Genomic DNA, 19,100 nt, shown 5'->3' with positions numbered 1-19,100 from the left:
TGTCCATTTAAATGTTTTCCTGAGTAGCAACAGTAAAGCTGGTTCTGCCTCTAGGGTAGTTAGCTGTAAGGGATGTTTCAGCTTGATCTTGCAGGCACCCTATGCATTGTTTTATTCCCATACATCAATATTACTGACACATGGAGGAGGTTTTACAGAATCAGGTCCTAGGTCAGACAACAGAGCAGGCCTGCTTGCAGATTGCTTCTTTCCATAATGAACATTAGAGCACAGTTTCACCCTCCTGCGATGTGGAAAGCTCAGTTGCAGACACAAATGTCAATGCAAAAGCTGAATGTGCCTGGTACATCCGCAGAAGGCAGGTCGGGCTCAGTCTTGATACCTCTTCGTTTTGTGGTTGTTGGTACAGTGTCTTCAGGGCCAACTTCAGAGAGAGGCCGTGCAAGTGGCCAGTCACTTTCTGGTAGGGTCCATGCAGGCAAGTCCTACAGGCAAGTCCTACAGACAGATCATAGGGCTGATCTCGGGGGTCATGTGGCCGAACCCCCTGCATGAATCCTATTCCTAAACTTTCATATCCAATGCATATCCATCCTCCTCTTGAAAACCCCCAGTGAAGGAGACGACCCCATTTCTTTGGGCAGTGCATTGCACTGCTGCACTGTTTGAACAGTAAGACATTTTCTCCTGTGCCCTAACAGGCAATTATGCCCAGGACCCTGGAGTGTGCTGTTGTCCTCCAACAGCACCACCCGCTTGCCTGGTTTTATACTAGACCCTAGTAACCAAGCCTCCAGCTTTCCTGGCTCTGCGCGTCTGGTATAAAGTGGTGTGTACATTGCCCTCTAAAACCCACTTATTGCAGGACAGTGCTGGGTTTTCCATTTTTACATATAAAGAAAATAGTTTCTAGCCCTTCAGGTTACCAAAAACACCAGGACCGTGTGAATAGATGATCCGTGGAACAAGGGGTTAATCAGGGAAGGTTGTGAGGGACCAGAAAGAAAAAGGGGAAGGAGTCTAGGTCATGGGACAAGTGATGGTGCAGCTCTTTGATAGGGACGATGTGGGTAGACGGGCTCATTGTGCTGTGGGGAGAGACCGGACGTGGAGAGGGACATTTGCGGGTGAGGAAAAAGCACTTGAGGAGCTGACGGGGCTGATTTCCTGTCCTCATGGTTGGGAGAGTAAGCAAGGAACACATGGAGCAGAGCCAGCCTGATGGTTAATGTATGTCACTATATTTTTTCCTCCAGGTCCTTGGCCATTGGCCACCAGTACTCGTCCCTGGGAACTCAGCCCATCCTCTGCGGCAGCATCCCCGGGCTGGTCCCCAAACAGCTGCGCTTCTGTCGAAACTATGTGGAGATCATGCCCAGCGTCGCCGAAGGCGTCAAGATTGGGATTCAGGAGTGCCAGCACCAATTCCGCGGGCGGCGGTGGAACTGCACCACGGTCAACGACAGCCTGGCCATCTTTGGGCCAGTTCTGGACAAAGGTGAGTGCAGAACCATATGGTGAGAGGTGACGGTGTCCATGGCCTAGCCAAGGAGATGGCCATCAACACCCTGTTCACTCATTGGGAAGAGGAGTGAAACCACAAAGCTCCTCCACACTGGCCAGGGGACATTCATTGGGTCGTAACAACTAGGAGTCTCCTCCAGCCTTGGGTTGTGAGTTGGCCTAGACACCTGGAAAGCACTAGTAGCTATAATGTATTGCTAGAGCAGCAGCTATTATCACTGGTAGAGCTGAGCCTTTAGCTTTTGTTACAATCACACATGCTTGCCAGGCTGCATCTCATCATCTCAGTAACTGCAGATTGGCCTGGCCACTTAGAGAGACGCCCAAGTAAAGGGTTGCCAGCCAAGGCTACATGACACCATGCTGTTCCTATTATAAGCCATCCCCACGTATAAGTCAGCCTTACATTTTCAGGTTCTGCTTTGGGAAAAACAGCATTTTCCCTGAGTATAAGTCGATAACTACAGATAAAGTCCTTGAATTGTGATTGTTCTTATAAAACTCCAGAGGGGAATCAGAAAACAAAGGAAAGGACTTGAAGAGTTAAATGCACTAAAAATACTAAGAGGCAATCAGGACTCGTAGTAGAGATGATATCTTTTATTAGACCCACAAGATTTTTGCAAAAAAAAATGTCTTTTGCAAAAATCTTGCTGGTCTAATAAAACAGATCATCTCTACTATGAGTCCTAATTGCATTTTCCTCTAGACCAACACAGCTACAACCTGGATACCAAAAAATACTAAAGTATTTCAGATCACTAAGTGCAATTCTGGTTTACCCTGTTCAAGTCCTCAAGAGTTTTGCGACTTGGTATTTTTATTGCATTCACCAAATGCGACATGTGCAACAGTCAATCATAGGTTGACCCTGCACAGAAGGCACGTACACGTGGACATGTTTTGTGGAGAGAAAACAAATGTAGACTTATAATCAGGACAATGCAGTTTATGAAAAGCCACCAGGCCCAGTGGGGCTGGTTTTTGGGGGCTGGTCTCTTATGGTACCATGATGATATCACGGGGGGAGACAACTCCAAAGCACAGGAATGAGACATTTGTACCAATTAGCAGATCCCCCTTCTCAGAGCAGATCGTTGGTTTAGAAAGCACAGCGTGCTGGGAATAGACGTAGCATTGGTTCTAATCCAAGGAGTCTTTTGGCTGGCTAGAATAAGAGGTAGATCAGGGCCTCATGCTGGATGTCAGTGGGGACCTCTTGTAAAGCAAGAGCAGTGGTTTCACTGTCCTCTGCAGCAACGACCTGTCTTCTAGGGCCCAGTCTTGCTCCCATTTATTCAGCCTTGGACTCTTAGCTTGACCATTGCCCAAGGTCATTCAGCTGGAAGGCAAAGGGGCTGTTGCACTTGACCTGCACTGAGATGGTGAGGCCAGACAACAGGCCCGGCACTATCATGAAAGGGATAAAAAAGCTGGTGGGATAGCACCCGTCGTACAGACCTGGAAATAACCTTTTTGCTGTGCAGCAAAGACACCGTTGCAGGTTCCTCCAAAGATTGACACTCCTCCCAGCGCAATTAGCTTGTCTGAATGCCAGAGCAACAGCAATTGACCTCCTGTCAGCGGGGCAGGGTAGCCTCTGGGATACACTGCAGGGAGACCATCCTAAAATCTGTCTAATATGATTGACCTCATAAATTCACGTCAAACAAGTGCTCCTGATACTTCCTATCAGGAGAAATAAGGGGCTTAGTGCTCTGTTTCTTCCTGCTGTGTATTTCATAAGAGCCCTGGATTATTTTAGGTTGATTTTTTGCAAAACTACTCAGGAAGCATCCCAGCAACCTGTGGGGAATCATGCTTTTATTACAGATTTGTATTACAGTAATCAATGAAGGGCCAAACTCTATTCCTTTACTTAGGCATATAAGGGTGCCTGTAGAGGTGTGGGGAGGCTGCTCCAATGCACCGTCATTACAGTGCATCAGAGCAGACTCGATTAATTGAGTAATGCTAATTAGCATGCTCCATCAGCCTCTGCATCTTGTGCATCCAGTGTCCCTCACACTTTGAAATGGTGGCGTGGGCACATTAGCTAAACCTTGTTGAATGAGCTTTAGTTTAAAGGGTCCCCACCCTTTTGAAGCATGGGGCACTGAATACACAAGACCCTGCGGGTGCTTTAATGAGAGCAGTTCCCAGAGCTGCTCTCATTAAAGCACTCCTCCCACCCCCAAAGCACCTGTAAAAGCACCCTAGGCATACTTAGGCACCCAAGTGTCATTCTAGTGCACCTCTTCAGGTCCTGAAAATCTATATTGTTGTGCAGCACATCATCTGACCCTTAAGACTGGGTCACATAAAGCAATGCGGAAGAAGATGAACCACCTGCTGGTAACAGTTTTCCAGAGTTTTGACCTGGGTGGAACCGAATTGCACTTAGATGCCTAAATCCACATTGATGCCCAACTGGCTGGACAAGCATCTGGCCCCAGGAGACTCCAACAAAAATAAGGGCATCGTTATGGATGCCATGTTGAACAAACAGCTTGCCATCTCAATAGAACAAGAATGGATCATTTCCCCTCTTTTTCAGTACTGGGGAAAAAGGTACAGAGGTATTTGGGTCAGGTTTTCCCTTCAAAGTATTACCACTATCATCAGAAGTGTTATTTTTTTTTAATATTTATATCAGTAATATCCCTGGTGTGGACCTGAAAAATTAAGACAGAAAATACAAGGTAGATGAAAGTACTGTATGGTGGATGTATAACTGGTTGGGTCTTTGTGCTCAACAAGTACTCATCCATGGGTCAATGTCTAGTTGGAAGGAGGTATTAAGTGGGGGTCGGTCCTGGGTCCAGCATTGTTTAATATCTTTATTAATAATCTGGACAATGGGATTGAAGACAAATTTCTGAGCAAATTTGCAGATGCCACCAAGTTGGGCAGTGTTGCCGACACTGGAGGGCAGGTCCAGGATCCAGAATGACCATGATGCAGGTATCAAATTTACGCTCAAGCTGGCATAAGTTGCCATATTTACTGCTCGGTATGGGCATGCATGTGTAGACGTGCACCCACACTGTACAGTAATTTCGGTTCCTGCACAGTAAATGTGCACGTGTAGACATACCCGCTGTGACACGCAACTGTGCAGTATTATTACACAGTTAGAGTCTCATGTAAATGCAGCTATGAGGCCTCATCTGGAGTATTACATCCAGTCTTGAGCCCCACACTTGAAGAATGACATGGACACATAGAGAGCAGGGTAGCATGGCAGAAATGATGAGCGGCTTGGAAAGCAAGACTTTTGGGGAAAGGTTAAAAGAAGTAGGGATATTTAGTCTGGAGAAGAGAAGACTGGAAGGGGATGACAGTCTTCAAATGCCCAAAGCGTGATTATAGAGACAGTGGAGATGGGCTTTTCTCTGTGGCTAGATAAATATATGGTCACATGTAGGGGACAGGACTAGGAGCAACGACCTCACACTGCAGCAAGGGAAATTTGGTTGGACATGAGGAGGAACTTTCTGACTCTGAGGCTGGTCAAGTATTGGAAAAAGCTGCCTAGAGAAGTTGTGGTCACAGACCAGGTCCTCCCCTCCATCCCGCTGTACCCCCAGGTACCCATCCCTGCTTATCGAGAGGCACAAATCCCTGGGGATGCCAATCCCTGGCATTGAAGCCATGGGAGTGCCCATCCCAGAGTTTGCAGGCTCTCAGCAGCCGGGCGACCGGCGAAGGGAAGAAGGTCGGGACGATTTCAGAATGGAAGAATGTTGTTCCTCGAGGGAGAGTCAAGCCACCCTTCAGCTTTGCTTCACCTACAGCAGGAGGGGGAGAGGGGAAAAAACAGCTCGGTCACATTCTTGTGCAGACCCCCGAGGGGAGCAGCATACTTGAGCTCCTACCAAAAACAAGGGCTGGATTTCACAGCGTAAAAGCCACGCTACCTAGGAGCCTAGTTCAGCTCCGCGCTGAAGCCAACAGGGCCAGATTCTCCCAGCCTGTGTGCATCCGCATCGGTCATTGAAGTCAATGGAGTGACTCCCTTTGCCCTCAACTAAGCCGACCTCAGTCTGGCAATGTTTGATTTTGTGCCCTGAAGCTCTCCGCCGGTCTGAGTCTCATTGCCACTACCTTGCTCATTGTATGAGTATCTCATCCTTCGTTGCAAGTTCTGCCTCTGATTCAGGAGGTAGATGCCTGATGGTAGATAGCCATGTCGGACGTGGGTAGAGAGCCGGTTTAAAATAGGAGCCTCTCCTGTGGTATGAAAGTGTGCGCGGCTGTGGGCTGACCACCCAGGCAGGTAAACCCCCTGTGCTCTTGTGTGGATGAGCTATGAGCATGGTTGGAAAAGGATTATTTTGGTAACAGAGGCAAGTCCTTTGCAGGGATGGGTGAGGCCAGGACTAAGCAATCGTCACACTCGTGCCCGTGCATAAGATACGTGGTGTTTATGAACCTCCAGGGAATTTAAGCAAGGGGGCCTGATACCATTTGGATAATCCCCTGCTCATTTACTAACCAGTTCTCCTCTAGCTTTGATCCAGGTCATGAGGAGCCAACAGACAAGTTGCCTATCCTTTGCACCAGAGCAGCTGGATGTTGATGCAGACAGAACCACTGCAGGTTCCCCATGCTAGGGTTTGACTAGCATCACCATGCTCCAGGCCTTGGGTACCGGATAAATCTTGTGCTGATAAAGAATTATTGGATCCAGCTTGCTTTTCTTTCAGGCGGGTAGAAGTCCCTTGAGAGGCTTTGCTAGTGCCAGGGGATGGGCAGCTCTGCCAGAGGCATCCCAGCACAGCTAGAAGGCTTGGTTCTTCCTCCTGCTATTGGGAATAGGCAGCCCAGACTGCCCCAGGTGCTTGGGATTACCTACTGACATCTATTTCCTGTAGGAAAATTATTCTTGTTTTAAATTGTTTTCCTCCAGGACCATCTTTTGGGCCCAAAATGCTGTTCCCAACACCAGTGGACACCCATTTTTGTTCCAGGGGGTTGCTTCTGATGTTACGTCACTGCAATATAGCGGACAGTAGTTTGGCCTGTGCTTTCAAACGCTCAAAGCGGTCTTATCCTTGCAGGTTGTACCTAGTTGCTTATGTATTAGGCTCAGCTCATTCACTTGGGTCACCGTAGCTTTTGACTGCAACAGGATTCACTTATAATGCACATTTAAAACTGGATTGAATGAAGCCCTAGAGAGTGCACTGTAGACTACAGCCCTGCACTGACAACTGTATTATATGACTTTTCCTATTATAGGACTTTTGCTTCCCTAACTTCTGTGCTTCTATCTGTTAGTCCATTTGTCTGCCTGTCCGGACACTTAGAAAATGCTGGTGCCTGTGGCATTTAGGATATGCTGCTCTTTTAAATCTCCCAGCACAATGCAGACTCTATTTAAAACTCTTTTCTTTTCTTTTTTTTTTTTTTTTTTTTTGAGGCAAATAGCACAAGCCAACATGAAGGGGGGAAAAAAAGAAGCAACAATCTTATTAGAGCCCTGTCCTTTTAAAAGACCTCAGCACATAATTAGACCAGAATAAAAGTCCCCCCTCCCCAACCCTTTTCAATAAAAGTAAATTACCTCAAACTATTTTCAGCCCCCTGTTCGTTTAAATTTAAAAAGAGAGCCCTTGTCCACCCACTTCTTTCACTGCCTCCTGCCCCTCCTGCTAAAGACTGGCTGGGGCTTTAAACCTGCCAGCTGGACTGAGAAATGGCTAATAGTTATTGTGGAAGAGCAGCTTTTAATGAACTATTGAAGAATGATACATTGATGGAGTAATGGGAGTTTAAGTCGCCCCGTAATGAAACAGGTTCTCAGTGCGGGTTCATTGTGGTGCAAATCCAGCACGTCTCTCCCACTGTTTGGTCGGAGCTCAATAGGGGAGGACAGAAGGGGGTCAGCTGATGGGGTCTCTGCTTTAGTTAATCAATCTGATTGGATTAGGGTCACTGCGATCCCTAATCATGTCAAAGGTCGCGCCGGGCTGGATTAAATGCTTTGTCCGAGAGGCCTCGGATTCTTTCCGCTTTCCCGAACGGGGCTTGTTTATTAGAGTTTAACACTGATGCAACCTTTGAGAGTCGCCCTCTCCCTCTTTGTGTGTTCGGGCCTTGGCCGGCCTGCCAGCGTGCGTGCGTGTATGCGGGTGCGGGCGCCTGCACGTGTGTTGCCGGTCAGATATGCCTTCGTGGGACGCAGATCAAACTCCTACCAGACACATGCGAACCTCGTGGCAGCGTAGGCATTTGGGAGCGTACATTTATTCCTGCAAGAGTCCCTTCTTTATCATCAGGTCTGCTAGCGAACGAGCGGCAGAATTCAAGCCGTGAAGCCGAAGACGTGGCCCGTTGATTATTTTTCCCTGTTACGAAGCCCCCCCAGTCTGTTGCCAACACTCTGCAAAAAGAGAGACCTTTTCTGATAGTCTTCTGATTTGTGCTGTTACTGGGATTAGTGTCACAGGAGCCCTGCCTCTCGCCCTGTTGCACGATTGCACCTTCATTTCAATGCAAGGGATTTTGATTTTGGGGTGGGGCAGAGGAGAAATCATGTGGAGTGACTAGGATGTTGGGCATGGATGCGTATGGCTGACTCATTACTACTTTGCTCCTGGATACCAGTACGTCTTGAAATCCAAACTGTGCAAGAATGAACCTCCCCCGACTACAATTTTGCAGATAATGCCATCAAAGCAATACAGTAGCTTTCTTAGCAGTTAGAGCTGCTCCTAAATGATATTTGTATGGCTCTCAAGTCATTGAATGCTAACCTCCCATATTTATTTCCTTATTTGCTTTATCGGTAGATAGATTTTAAGGCCAATAGAGCTATCGAATCACCTCCTCGCAGGAGACCATCACATTTCATCCAGTGACTCCATTATTGAGCTCAGCAATACTTTAACCAGAGCTTATTTTCCTAGAAAGCCTCCAATTGTGATATAAACACTTGAAAGCGTGAAGAATCCTACTTTTCCTTGCGTGTCAGATCCAAAGAGTTAAATCCGATCCTTCCCAAGTACATGTCCTAATTTGACTGTCTTGGCTTCAGCTTCTAGACATCAGTCCTTACTATTTCTTTCTCTCCTACATTGAATAATGCTTTAAATCCCAGCATTTTTTCTCCCCAGGAAGCTACTCATGCTGGAAAAAGCTCCCATCCCTGGCACCTTTGCAATAAGATCTAACTTATAAATAAGTTATCTATGCATACATACAAGCAAAGGAAATTTTCCTGCCCTTTGAAATACAGCTATGTCTCCTATTGAGGCACGGCTATTAATCTCCTATTAATCAGTACACAGCAGCACTGGAACATGCTGAGGGATAAAAGGTCCTGTTTCCAGTTTAATCGGTGATGGTTTCCAGTGATCTCGATCATATAATCCCACCATATCATTTTCCCATGACGTGGCAGTCAAGAAGTTGGGAGATGCGGATTATCTCATCCTACTTGCTTGACGGCCTTCTGACACCTTGCTGTGTTTTGAGTCCCGTTACCTCCTGCCAGGGTAGATATCTTGTGATAAAACTCTTTTCTCGCTCATGAAGGTCTTCCCAAAAGATCTTATTCCCCTTCAGCCTCTCTGCTCAGGGCAGTTTGAGCAGCTGCCTTGGCATCAACAACCACCTTCTGCGGCTGTTACCCTGCGACTAAGGGGGCAAACAAGCTGGTAGGCTCCCAAATGAAAATTTAGCTGCATAAGTTGCACTTGGTCATTGGGGTGAAAGACCCTCCGTTGCAGGGATGCTGGACTCCTTGTTCCTCCCTAACAGATGTGAGAAAGACTTTGCTATAAAAAGGAAGGCAGCAGCCGCTGAATTCAGTAGCAAGGTGGAGGTTGGACCAGAGGTGTGAGTTGAGGGATGAAGCAAGAAATCCCAGCTCCACGTGCAGCATTGCACAAGCAACTCGAGTCCACCCAGGGGCTGTCTATGCTGCCATCTCACTCAGGGCCTGATGATAACCATGCAGGTCCTGACCGCCCAGGGTTTAGCACGAGCTGAAAACCCTTCTGGGGGCTATGGGTCAAAACGTGGTCACTTCGTCTCCATGCTACTGTGGCCCCATTGTTACCGGTACCCAAACGCTCTAGTTTAAGGCTTGCTCGGTTGCATTTTTGGTAGCTGCAGCGGCGTCTGGATGGCAACATGCAGGAGCTGTGAGCATTTCCCTTGGGGTCAGAGCAGAGCTGCAGGGACGGGAAGGGGAAGAGGATAGAGGAGGAGTGTGAATGCATCAGTTTTGCAGTGGTGTGAGGAGTGTACCGATGAGACGTGAAAGCGGCAGCGCTTGCAAAATCCCTTTCTATTATCCCGGTGGTGCTTTTGTGCCTATTGGGAGCGACAAACAACACCCAAAAGTCTCTTGTGACTTTAGGGAAGGGGTCACGAGGAATCTGTTCCTCTGTGTCCAAGGGAGGAGGCCGCCGTACCCGTAGCTCTGGAGCTGGGCAAAGCCCGGAGCTGACACGGTGGAAGTCCAAGGGCGACAATCACAAACAAGAATATGGCGTGGAAGATATTGCCTCCCCGTGGCTCACAATCCATCCCTCCCTTCAGGTTGGCTTTTCTGACCGGGAGGTTTTTCAGGGACCAACGTGAGCAAGGAGGGAGTTTGAGGGGGGTGGGAAAACCATTGGGAAGCCAGCCGTGTCTCTTCTGGCGACGAACGGCATCGGAAATGTCGGCTGGCCGCGATGCCTCAGGCGCCCTGCAGTAGCTGGGGGCTGGCAGGGAGTGGGCCATGCTGAGGTTTATTTTTTTCCCTGCTGGGTACATTGCATTCCCCAACTGAGCTAACACTGGCTGCAACAAAGAGCTCCCTCTGCCGCGTACAGAAGTGCCAAGTCCTAGCGTGGGAGCTAGCCCTGAACAAAAGGGAACAGTAGGGGGAGCTAATTAGCATCTCTTTGTCCTGTGGGAATCGCAGCTCTAAATGGGCCCTCTAAATATAACAGACACGCACAAACACACACACACACCTGGAAAGGAGCCAGGGGAGCCGAAAGACGCGGCGAGAATCCCACCGCTCAGCCCTCTCCGGTCGGGTTTATCTGTCGCAACCGCCCATCGGCGGCCCGCGAGGCACCGCTCCAAACCCAGACACCGGGGAGCCGCACCTGCAGCGGGTGGAAATCAGCCCATCTCCCACCATGGAGCCAAGCCAGTTTGCACCCGCTGAGAATATGGCCTCGCCACTGAAACCCCTTCCCCCACCAGTCGCAGTCTCCTTGACAAAGGTGCCCAGGGCTCCAAAGGCATGAATGTGGCTTTTCTTTCCCCTGGGCGATGCGTTACCAACTGGCAGCCGTGAATAGAGGCAGGGGTTTTGAGGCCAGAAGCGGCCGTCATGCCGGACCTCCTCTGTAATGACAGCAAGCCGGAGAATTGCATCCCGTCACGCCCGCCATGGGTAGGACGGAGGCAGGAAAGCAACACGGGAGCACCTCCCGGCCCCGGCTCGCCGGCTCCTTGCTCCCATAGGTCTTATTCCACTCGTGTCCCCAGGAGCTGACAAGTGACGGCTGGCATCAGGCAGACGGGAAAGGGGAATGGTTACCAAGGGTGATTGCACCGATGAGCAGACCAGGAGAGGTCAGGGGGAAAGCAAATGGGTGCCAAGAATTATGCATGTGCTCAAACCTAGGAGGCACACTGAGGGATCGAGTCCTCGGTGCCATAGACACAGCCTCCTAAGGGAAACCCCTGTCCCACGGGCCTCCCCTTCTTTACAGAGAAGCCAAACCAAGGGAACGGAGGTATAGGAAGGGAAAGCTGCTTCCCCAAGGTCTCCGATCACCACTGCAAGCAGCAACAGAGAAGTGGGTTTCTAAGCAGAGAGACTTTTGCAGACTCCGAATGCCCGGTGGTACCAATGACAGATGGATGGCGGGCCATGATATGGGCAGAGCAGGTTGTCATGGAGCCAGGGAAGATAAGGAAGGAGCTAAATTATCCACCTCTCCCCTCTTTAAAGCCAGTGCCCTCCTGTGCCATCCTGGAGTCTTCTGAGCTCTCTTCTGCGCTGTGTCCCCAAGGAGCCCATGGCACAAAAACTCTCCTCTGCTTGTTTCTGTGTCCCTCCACTATTTCACATCATAGGGGTCTGCTTTCCCTTAGCTTCGCCGCTGCTATCCTGTTGCCTGGCTTCAAATCCCATAGATATTAGTGTCATAGATGTTAGGGGCTGGAAGGGACCTTACCGATCATTGGGTCCAGGCCCTCTGCACTTGGTTATAAGAATAGCAGTAGCAGTTAAATGCCCCAGACAGAAAACGGGGCTCTGCTGTTTCATATGGTGCTGGACATTGCACCCACCATGTTAGGAAGACGGGCTCCTGTTTGGGAAGCTGACAGTGGAAGTGTGACAGGTGCAGCAAGCTGAGAGGGGGAGGGCACATCTGAATTAGCGTAGCCGGTTGCTGCCTCGTGCAACACTGGTATCACAGCATGGGAGAGCTATAAGGGAGGACATAGGACCCTGGGACTGGAGCAGGCTTCCTGAGCCAGTGAGTCCAGTCCCCTACATTCACAGGCAGGCACGCCCCCACAATTGCCACTTCCCGACAATCTGCATGGTCCCGTGCAGCCCCTAACAACTATGAAACTATAAAACCCTCCCACGCACTACAAAGCTGGAAACACTAAGAAGCCCCCACAACATGCCACAGGTCAAATCAGGGGAGTCAAGAGCCCGGCCAAAGTCCTGCCACTGCCACGACAGAGAAGTATGACGTGCTTGGGCTTAGGCTAGAGTAAGCCTGTTGGTTGCATGTGCATGCAAGGAGGTCAGGCCGGACTCCTTGCTCTCCTCCAGGAGCTCTCCATATGCTTACAGGACTCACTGTGCCATCTTTCTGTTGCATTTAATTCATTAGCCCCATGCTTCCAGGCTGCTGCTGGTCACTTGTAAAGGCCAGGGAGGAATTTATTCTCCCCGTCCTGCAGAACTGGGCTTCTCAGGGTTGTGTTTTCACTTTCCTCTGAAGCACAAGAGAGTGGGCACAGCTAGAATTGGGAGACTGGGCAATTGCACCAGTGCTCCACTCTCTCAGGTGCCTGGTGGTATTGCCCCCGTCCTGTGCTCAAGCTGAAACCAATCCCCAGATCTGGGGTGAAAAAAGGAGTTTCCATGTCCGATCGGCGGGGTATTTCTTGCCTTTTTTCATGGCATGGGGTCTGGGTCTCCCCCTAAGGGCATCAGGACGTATTTCACCTAGCTCTTTCCTTGCCATTGGCACATTGTCACTTTGGAGGCGTTGAGTGTTTGGGGTCCTCGTTATTACAGGGTGATGAGGACTGCCCAGCGGTGCATGGAGGTGGAGGTGGGCATGGGGATGTCACTGTGAACCCCTCTGCCCTAAACATCAAGTTCATGTCTGTCCGTGCTTGCAGGTGACTGTATTCAGCGACCCAGGCGGTCTCTGCCAGACTCACGATCCTGAACCGGAGGCAGGTCATGCACTGACTTGGCCGATATTTTGCAGAAAGCTTCTCCCACGCACAAGAGGCAGCATAGGAAAGCGGCTGAGGGAACTCTTGAGTTGGATCTTCAGGCACACATGATGCCTCAAAGCACGAGTCCTGTATAGTGGCCAAGGGCCAACTGTTGTGAAGGAAGGGATTTTTTTTTATCTCTGGGCATCAGCTTATCTTTCCTGGGCAAACAGGTTGAAAAGCCTGCTCTTTCCCCGGTTTTCTTTACAATGCCGACGGCTCTGTTGGAGTCCGCTTATTTGAGAAGCGGTGTGATCCAGCCACCGGAGGTCAAGGTTCAGGCCTCAGGGGAGCAGGACTCTCACCCCTCTCTGCCATTCACTTGCTGCATGACCTCAGACAAGTCTTTTCATTCCTTTGTGCCTCAGTTTTCCTAGCTGCGAAATGGAGATAGATGGTTCCTGGCCTCCATACAGTTCTCATCCTGAACACAAGCTACCTGAAAATCAGGTCACTTCAAGGTGTTTCAGCTTGGGCACCTAATATTGTTAGTCCCCTAAAACAGTCTTGAATTTAGGGATTGTTTCTTGCTGGATTTTTAAGTCCTGCATCAGATTGAAAGTGCCTGGTACCTGCGGTTGGAGTGATACTTCTGTATCTGGGGAGTGCACATGAGAGAGGGCAAACTCCACTGTGTTATATTGGTGCAACTCTTGAAAACTCACTTGCATTGAACGGGGATGGCTGTGAGAGCAGAATTTTTGCTATAAAGTTGGGCTGTTTTCAAGATGAAGAGCATTTATTACTACTGGAGGTCAGGGAGGAGACTGAATGCTGTGTTCATTCAGCCCCTTAAATGGGCCTGCGACCAAAAATGAAGTGCCCTTGAAGGAAACATAAATATAAAGGTTTAGGGGTACATGTGTGTTCCAGAGAAACCTCCATGGGATCATCTTACCTACAGATGCCATCCTATCTACTGTGCCATGAAGTCAACCTTAACATTAATTTATTCACTGGGACCAGTTTGATGTTGGCTGAGATTTGCTGGGAACTTGGATGGCTTAGCACAGTGTTGAGAGATTGCAGAGTTGGCATTTTGGTAGGTCTTAGCCAGGGACTTCAAGAAGTCCTGGGAATATATTGCATTTAATTAATGAGTCTCATGCTTCCGAATATATTGCATTTAATTAATTAGCCTCATGCTTCCAAATATGTTGCATTTAATTCATTAGCCTCATGCTTCCAAATATGTTGCATTTAATTCATTAGCCTCATGCTTCTGAATATATTGCATTTAATTCATTAGCCTCATGCTTGCAAATACATTGCATTTAATTAATGAGCCTCATGCTTCCGAATATATTGCATTTAATTAATGAGTCTCATGCTTCTGAATATATTGCACTTAATTAATGAATCTCATGCTTCTGAATATATTGCATTTAATTATTGAGTCTCATGCTTCCAAATATATTGCATTTAATTAATGAGTCTCATGCTTCAAAATATATTGCATTTAATTAATGAGTCTCATGCTTTCAGATATATTGCATTTAATTCATTAGCCTCAAGTGAAGTTGAAGTTGGATATTAAGGAAAACTTTCTCACTAGGAGGGTAGTAAAGCACTGGAACAGGTTACCCAGAGAGGTGGTGCAACCTCCACCCTTGTAGTTTTTTAAGGCTCAGGGAGACAAAGCCGTGGCTGGGATGATGTAGGTGGGGCTGGATGATGTAGGTGGGGCTGGTCCTGCTTGGAGCAGGGGGTTGGATTAGATGTGACCTCCTGAGCTCCCTTCCACCCTCATTTTCTATTATTGTATTATATGAAGCAGCAAGCAGGTCAGGCCTCTCTTGGAAGCCAATAACCCACCAACAGAGTCAAAGACTCTCCCTAAGATTTCTCACCTTCAACCCACGCTGGTCATTAACTTCCAGGAAACTCCCGTCTGGTCAGTCTGACTCATCACTGCATTCTTCCAGATTTCCATTGCTGTGACTCCACTGAAACCACCAGGTCCACTGGGCACTGGGAACAACATTTCAAACATATGGACTGTGGTGGTGAGAAATATACTTCAGACAGGCAGTCCATGCCCTTCTCCATGTTCAATCGGATTTAATAAACGAATGCATGGTGATGCGCTGCTGTCACAACTCAATGTACAGAAGAAGTCGTAAACTGCTGGACCAGTGGAGGAGAGCACTATCGTTTTTACTAGCATTGTGTCATGCAGAAAGGATCCCATAAAAAAAGAAATGAGTGCTAAAAATAGGCTGAAATCATCAGTGCTGCAACTCAATGAGGTCATTGCATCAGGTCTGCCAGAGCTATTAAAAAAATTAAGGTTGTTTCCTGTTTCATGTGATTGACCACTAACTTGTTTGATCAATGGCAGGAAATATTTTTGGTTTCTCTGGTTAGGGTGGAGCCTCCTGATACTTGAGAGGATGGTTTTAATATGTTTACACTGGACGGGGGGGAAGCGGTGTGTTTATAACTGGGGTTGACCAAGACAAATGAACCGAGTCGGGCTAAGATAACAATGAAGGCAAGGCAGCTCTGGTTTTAACTAGTGTCAGAAGCCTGATTTTAGCTTCCATAGGCTTGAACTTGAGATGCTAATCAGAGTGAAAGCCCAGCTTGCCTTGGTTTTCAGTGCTGGTTGAACCTGTTAATTAAAACAGATTAGTTGACCCAAGTTAAAAGCATACCTCTTGTGTTGCCATCCCTTTGGAGTTATCCTTATTGGGCCAGGAACTCCTTCTGCACTCGCTTAGCTTACAAGCGGCAATGCTATATTTGGACTTAATGTGTAGGTGACTGGCATTTGGTTATCTTATCTTTAGGGCAGGGGGCACAGAAACTGAAGGCCTCTGCTGATCATCAGAAGAGGGGGAACGTAGGCCCAGGAAGTCCCCGGTTCCCGGCAAACAAAAATGCATTGGACAGATCACATTGCAAGGGCAAGGGGAGGTCTAGTCTCCAGCTTCATGCTGCATTTGATCCCTAACCTCTCTGCCATGGGGTTGAAAGTTAGTGCCAACGGTGATGCCAATGTTTGTAATATAGTTTCTTCTCCTTTAGGAGCCAAACCCTAGATCATAGCTCTGTAGCAATAGATGACTGGATGTCCATCTAAAGAGAACAACAGCTTCCAGCCCTCACCAGCTTACACTCAATGTGCAAGAAGACATACAAAAAACTAGAACTCTTGGTTCCAAAATGATACCTTTTATTAGACCAACTGGAAAATGGCATTAATGTGCAATTAATTTGAAGCTATGAACTCCAGTGCATATTGCCTATATTAGAGATTGGGCATATTGCCCTGGAGTTTATTGCTCCCAAGTGCACCATTTGCACATGCGCTAAGTGCAACAACACGCTGAGCTGGGTTGGAGCAGCTGCAGCTGGCAGGGGGTCTGCGGGGTCAGCCTGACAGCCCGGGGCTGCTCCCACCTGGCCCAATGTGCAGCAGAAGGGCTGGCTGGGGCATGAGGGTGGCCCGTGCAGAGCTAGGCAGCAGTCAGCCCCCGCACTGGACCACACTCATGCCCCAGCCAGCCCGGTTAGCACCTACACGTGTGTTGCTCTGCAGTAAATAACTCCACAGTAGGATAATACTTGTATTTTCTTGCATTGCAGTTATCCTATTAGTATTCTACCAGTAATAATATTCTTACAATGCAAGTATATACTTGAATTTACTATCCTACAGAGTGAATTACTTTACTGCGGCCTAACAGGGCCGCGCATGAAAACGCGGAGGCTTTTTTGTGGAGCTAATTGAGCGGCTTTGCAGTAAAGGTCTCATGTAGATGCACCCAAAGTGAACCAGTGATTTGGAGAGGAAAAGCTCTGAAACCTATTACCAGCAGTATAGCCTATGTCTTCTTCCATGTCTAGTCTTCTATAACATCTCACCCCAAGACACTGACTCATTTCTCATGCTGGGGAAATACCCCTTCCATGCAATGCAAAACAACAGGATTTATCTCTACCGCTTGCATTTAAAAAAGTAAATGATAGCTGATCTGATGAAATCCCCACTCCGACCTGGAAAACATACCTCGGTTAGCATATCTAACACCCCTCAGGTGTGTTGTGCTCTGCTGTTGCTACACAGATGCGTATCACATACCAGGGCAAGCTTTTAGCCATCCTGGGATCTTTCCCTGAGGACATTGTTGAACAAGAGTCTGCAGCCGTCCTGCAAATTAAGTTAAAAGAAGATATGGGCCAAATTCAGAGGCGAGCTCTCTAAATGAGGAAGCATCCTGGCAGTTCGATTACCTGTTTGCCAGGGAATTCGAACCTCCCCTTTAACTTAATGGTTCACATAGTTGCAATAGGGCTTCACACCTACTTTCAGGGTTGAAACGACTCGACTCGTTAGAGGTCTACGTGGCAGGAAATTCCACAGGGAGGTTTCAAACGTTGTCATTCTGCATTGGAAAGCAAGCATTTCCCTCCCTGCCAATGAAAATATCATGGCAAGACCCAGCCAAGAATAGCCGATAGCTCCTTCCTTCAGGCACCCACCTGGGGCAGGGGGAGACCATCCACAAGGAGGGATGTGCCTGATTCAAGACCGGGATTTGAAGCTGGCTCTCGCACAGCCTAGGTGAGCGCTCCTAGCAGTGGTGCCATTCGGTAGCGGCTCCGTTTCTCTTTGGTTGGGACCAGAGTTCCCACCCTGGACCCAAACGAGCAAAATTTTCAGTAGCAAACCATCAAGTTCTGCAGAAACACTTTTTTTGGGGGGGCTTTGCATTTTCCCTGCCCATCTCTCACGCTGTTTATAGGCACATTGTTCCTTTAGCCCACAGTGATAGGTTTATCTTTACAATGGCCCTGAAAGATAGAGGGGGTTATCCTAGCTCATCTGTCAGACCAAGAACATATGGAGCCTGGTGACAGAGTTCAAGATACAACCCAGGTTTCCAGTCTCAACCCGCTGCCTTAACCTAATAACTTCTCTGATGCTGCCATGCCAGAGCATCCCTTGCTTTTTTCCATCTGGCAGGGTGTTGTGGAGCCTGGCTTCCATGACGTGCGGTGCGGTTGTGGCGTACGTGAGCAGCTGGCATGGATGATTTGGGGGAATCTTTGGTTGCCTGATAACGCAGGGCACTGAACTGGATGGCCCGGACCTTATCCTTGCCTATGTTCCTGCCAATAGGACCATCATACCTTCTTCTCCTTGCTCTTACGGCAATAGTCAGAAGAGCTGCCATCATCACCTCCCTATTAGAGATTGGGAAAACTGGTCTCCCCCTTTTCCGGAGACCCTAATTGAGCCACCACAGACCCTTCATGGCAATGAAAGCAAATCCAGGTAGCTTGCTCCTGCGTCACATCCCTGCTTCAACCTGGAGCTGAAAGGCCCCACCTCTTGCAATACTCAGCTGGACGCGGGAACCGTTGAGCCATCTGATGGAGCAGGTAGTTTTATGACATTTGCTGGCCCACCAGCTTTGTGTGGCATTTCCATGCCATGAGAGGTTCTCCCAGCCCATTGCCAAATCCTTATCTCCAGGCTTCAACTCAGAGTCCAGCAGCGATTCTGCTTGCAAGCATGGCGCTGCTCTTGCGACAGTGACCTGTTTGCCTGCTTGGAGGTGGCAGGACCAGGTGGTGTAGAAAAAGTCTGTAGATACCCCCCCACCAGAGGTGACCCATATATCTATGCATTAGGAGGATGGCCCCATACAATACCAACCAGCCCCTGCGAGATACTTGGTGTCTTCTACTCCCATTGCCTTCACAGAGGCCTGAGGGTGCCCTGAACCTCACAGGACTGGTCTCCGCTGCAGCACAGCAAATACTTATAACTATTAGCGTGAGTTTTGGTGGCTCTTTCTCTGATTCTTTTTATTATCTAAACCTCCTGCTTTGATCAGAAGGGGGAAAACAATCCAACAGAGTTTTCTGGCATTTAGCTCCTAATTGGAATATTCCCTTTGGGTATGTTAAAAAAAAAAGTAGTTGTCCCAGATATTTTTTAATGAATAACACTTTAATTAAATCTTTATGTATTAACTGTACATCAATAGAAATAGTTAGACAAATAGCTGAAGCATTAATCACGTACAGGCAACAAAATGAGTCATCCCAAGAATGCGCATCTTCCAACACCCTGTCTCTGGGGAGGCCCATGGGAGATGCTGGCAGGCTAA

General features: G+C 48.3%; 1 protein-coding gene across 1 annotated transcript in view; it reads left to right on the top strand.

Annotated features, from left to right (window-relative positions):
* WNT3A (Wnt family member 3A) overlaps window positions 1-19,100 on the top strand; it is an 89,320-nt gene that overhangs the window by 43,917 nt on the left and 26,303 nt on the right. The window contains exon 2 of the mRNA XM_006030073.1: window positions 1,218-1,459. Within this exon, the coding sequence (XP_006030135.1) occupies window positions 1,218-1,459 (242 nt within the window). The remainder of the gene's footprint in view (window positions 1-1,217; window positions 1,460-19,100) is intronic.

Source organism: Alligator sinensis, unplaced genomic scaffold, assembly GCF_000455745.1.
Source record: "Alligator sinensis unplaced genomic scaffold, ASM45574v1 scaffold1398_1, whole genome shotgun sequence".
NCBI lineage: Eukaryota > Metazoa > Chordata > Crocodylia > Alligatoridae > Alligator > Alligator sinensis.
The sequence above is the reverse complement of the archived record's forward strand: the minus strand, read 5'-3'. Positions and strand labels throughout refer to the sequence as shown.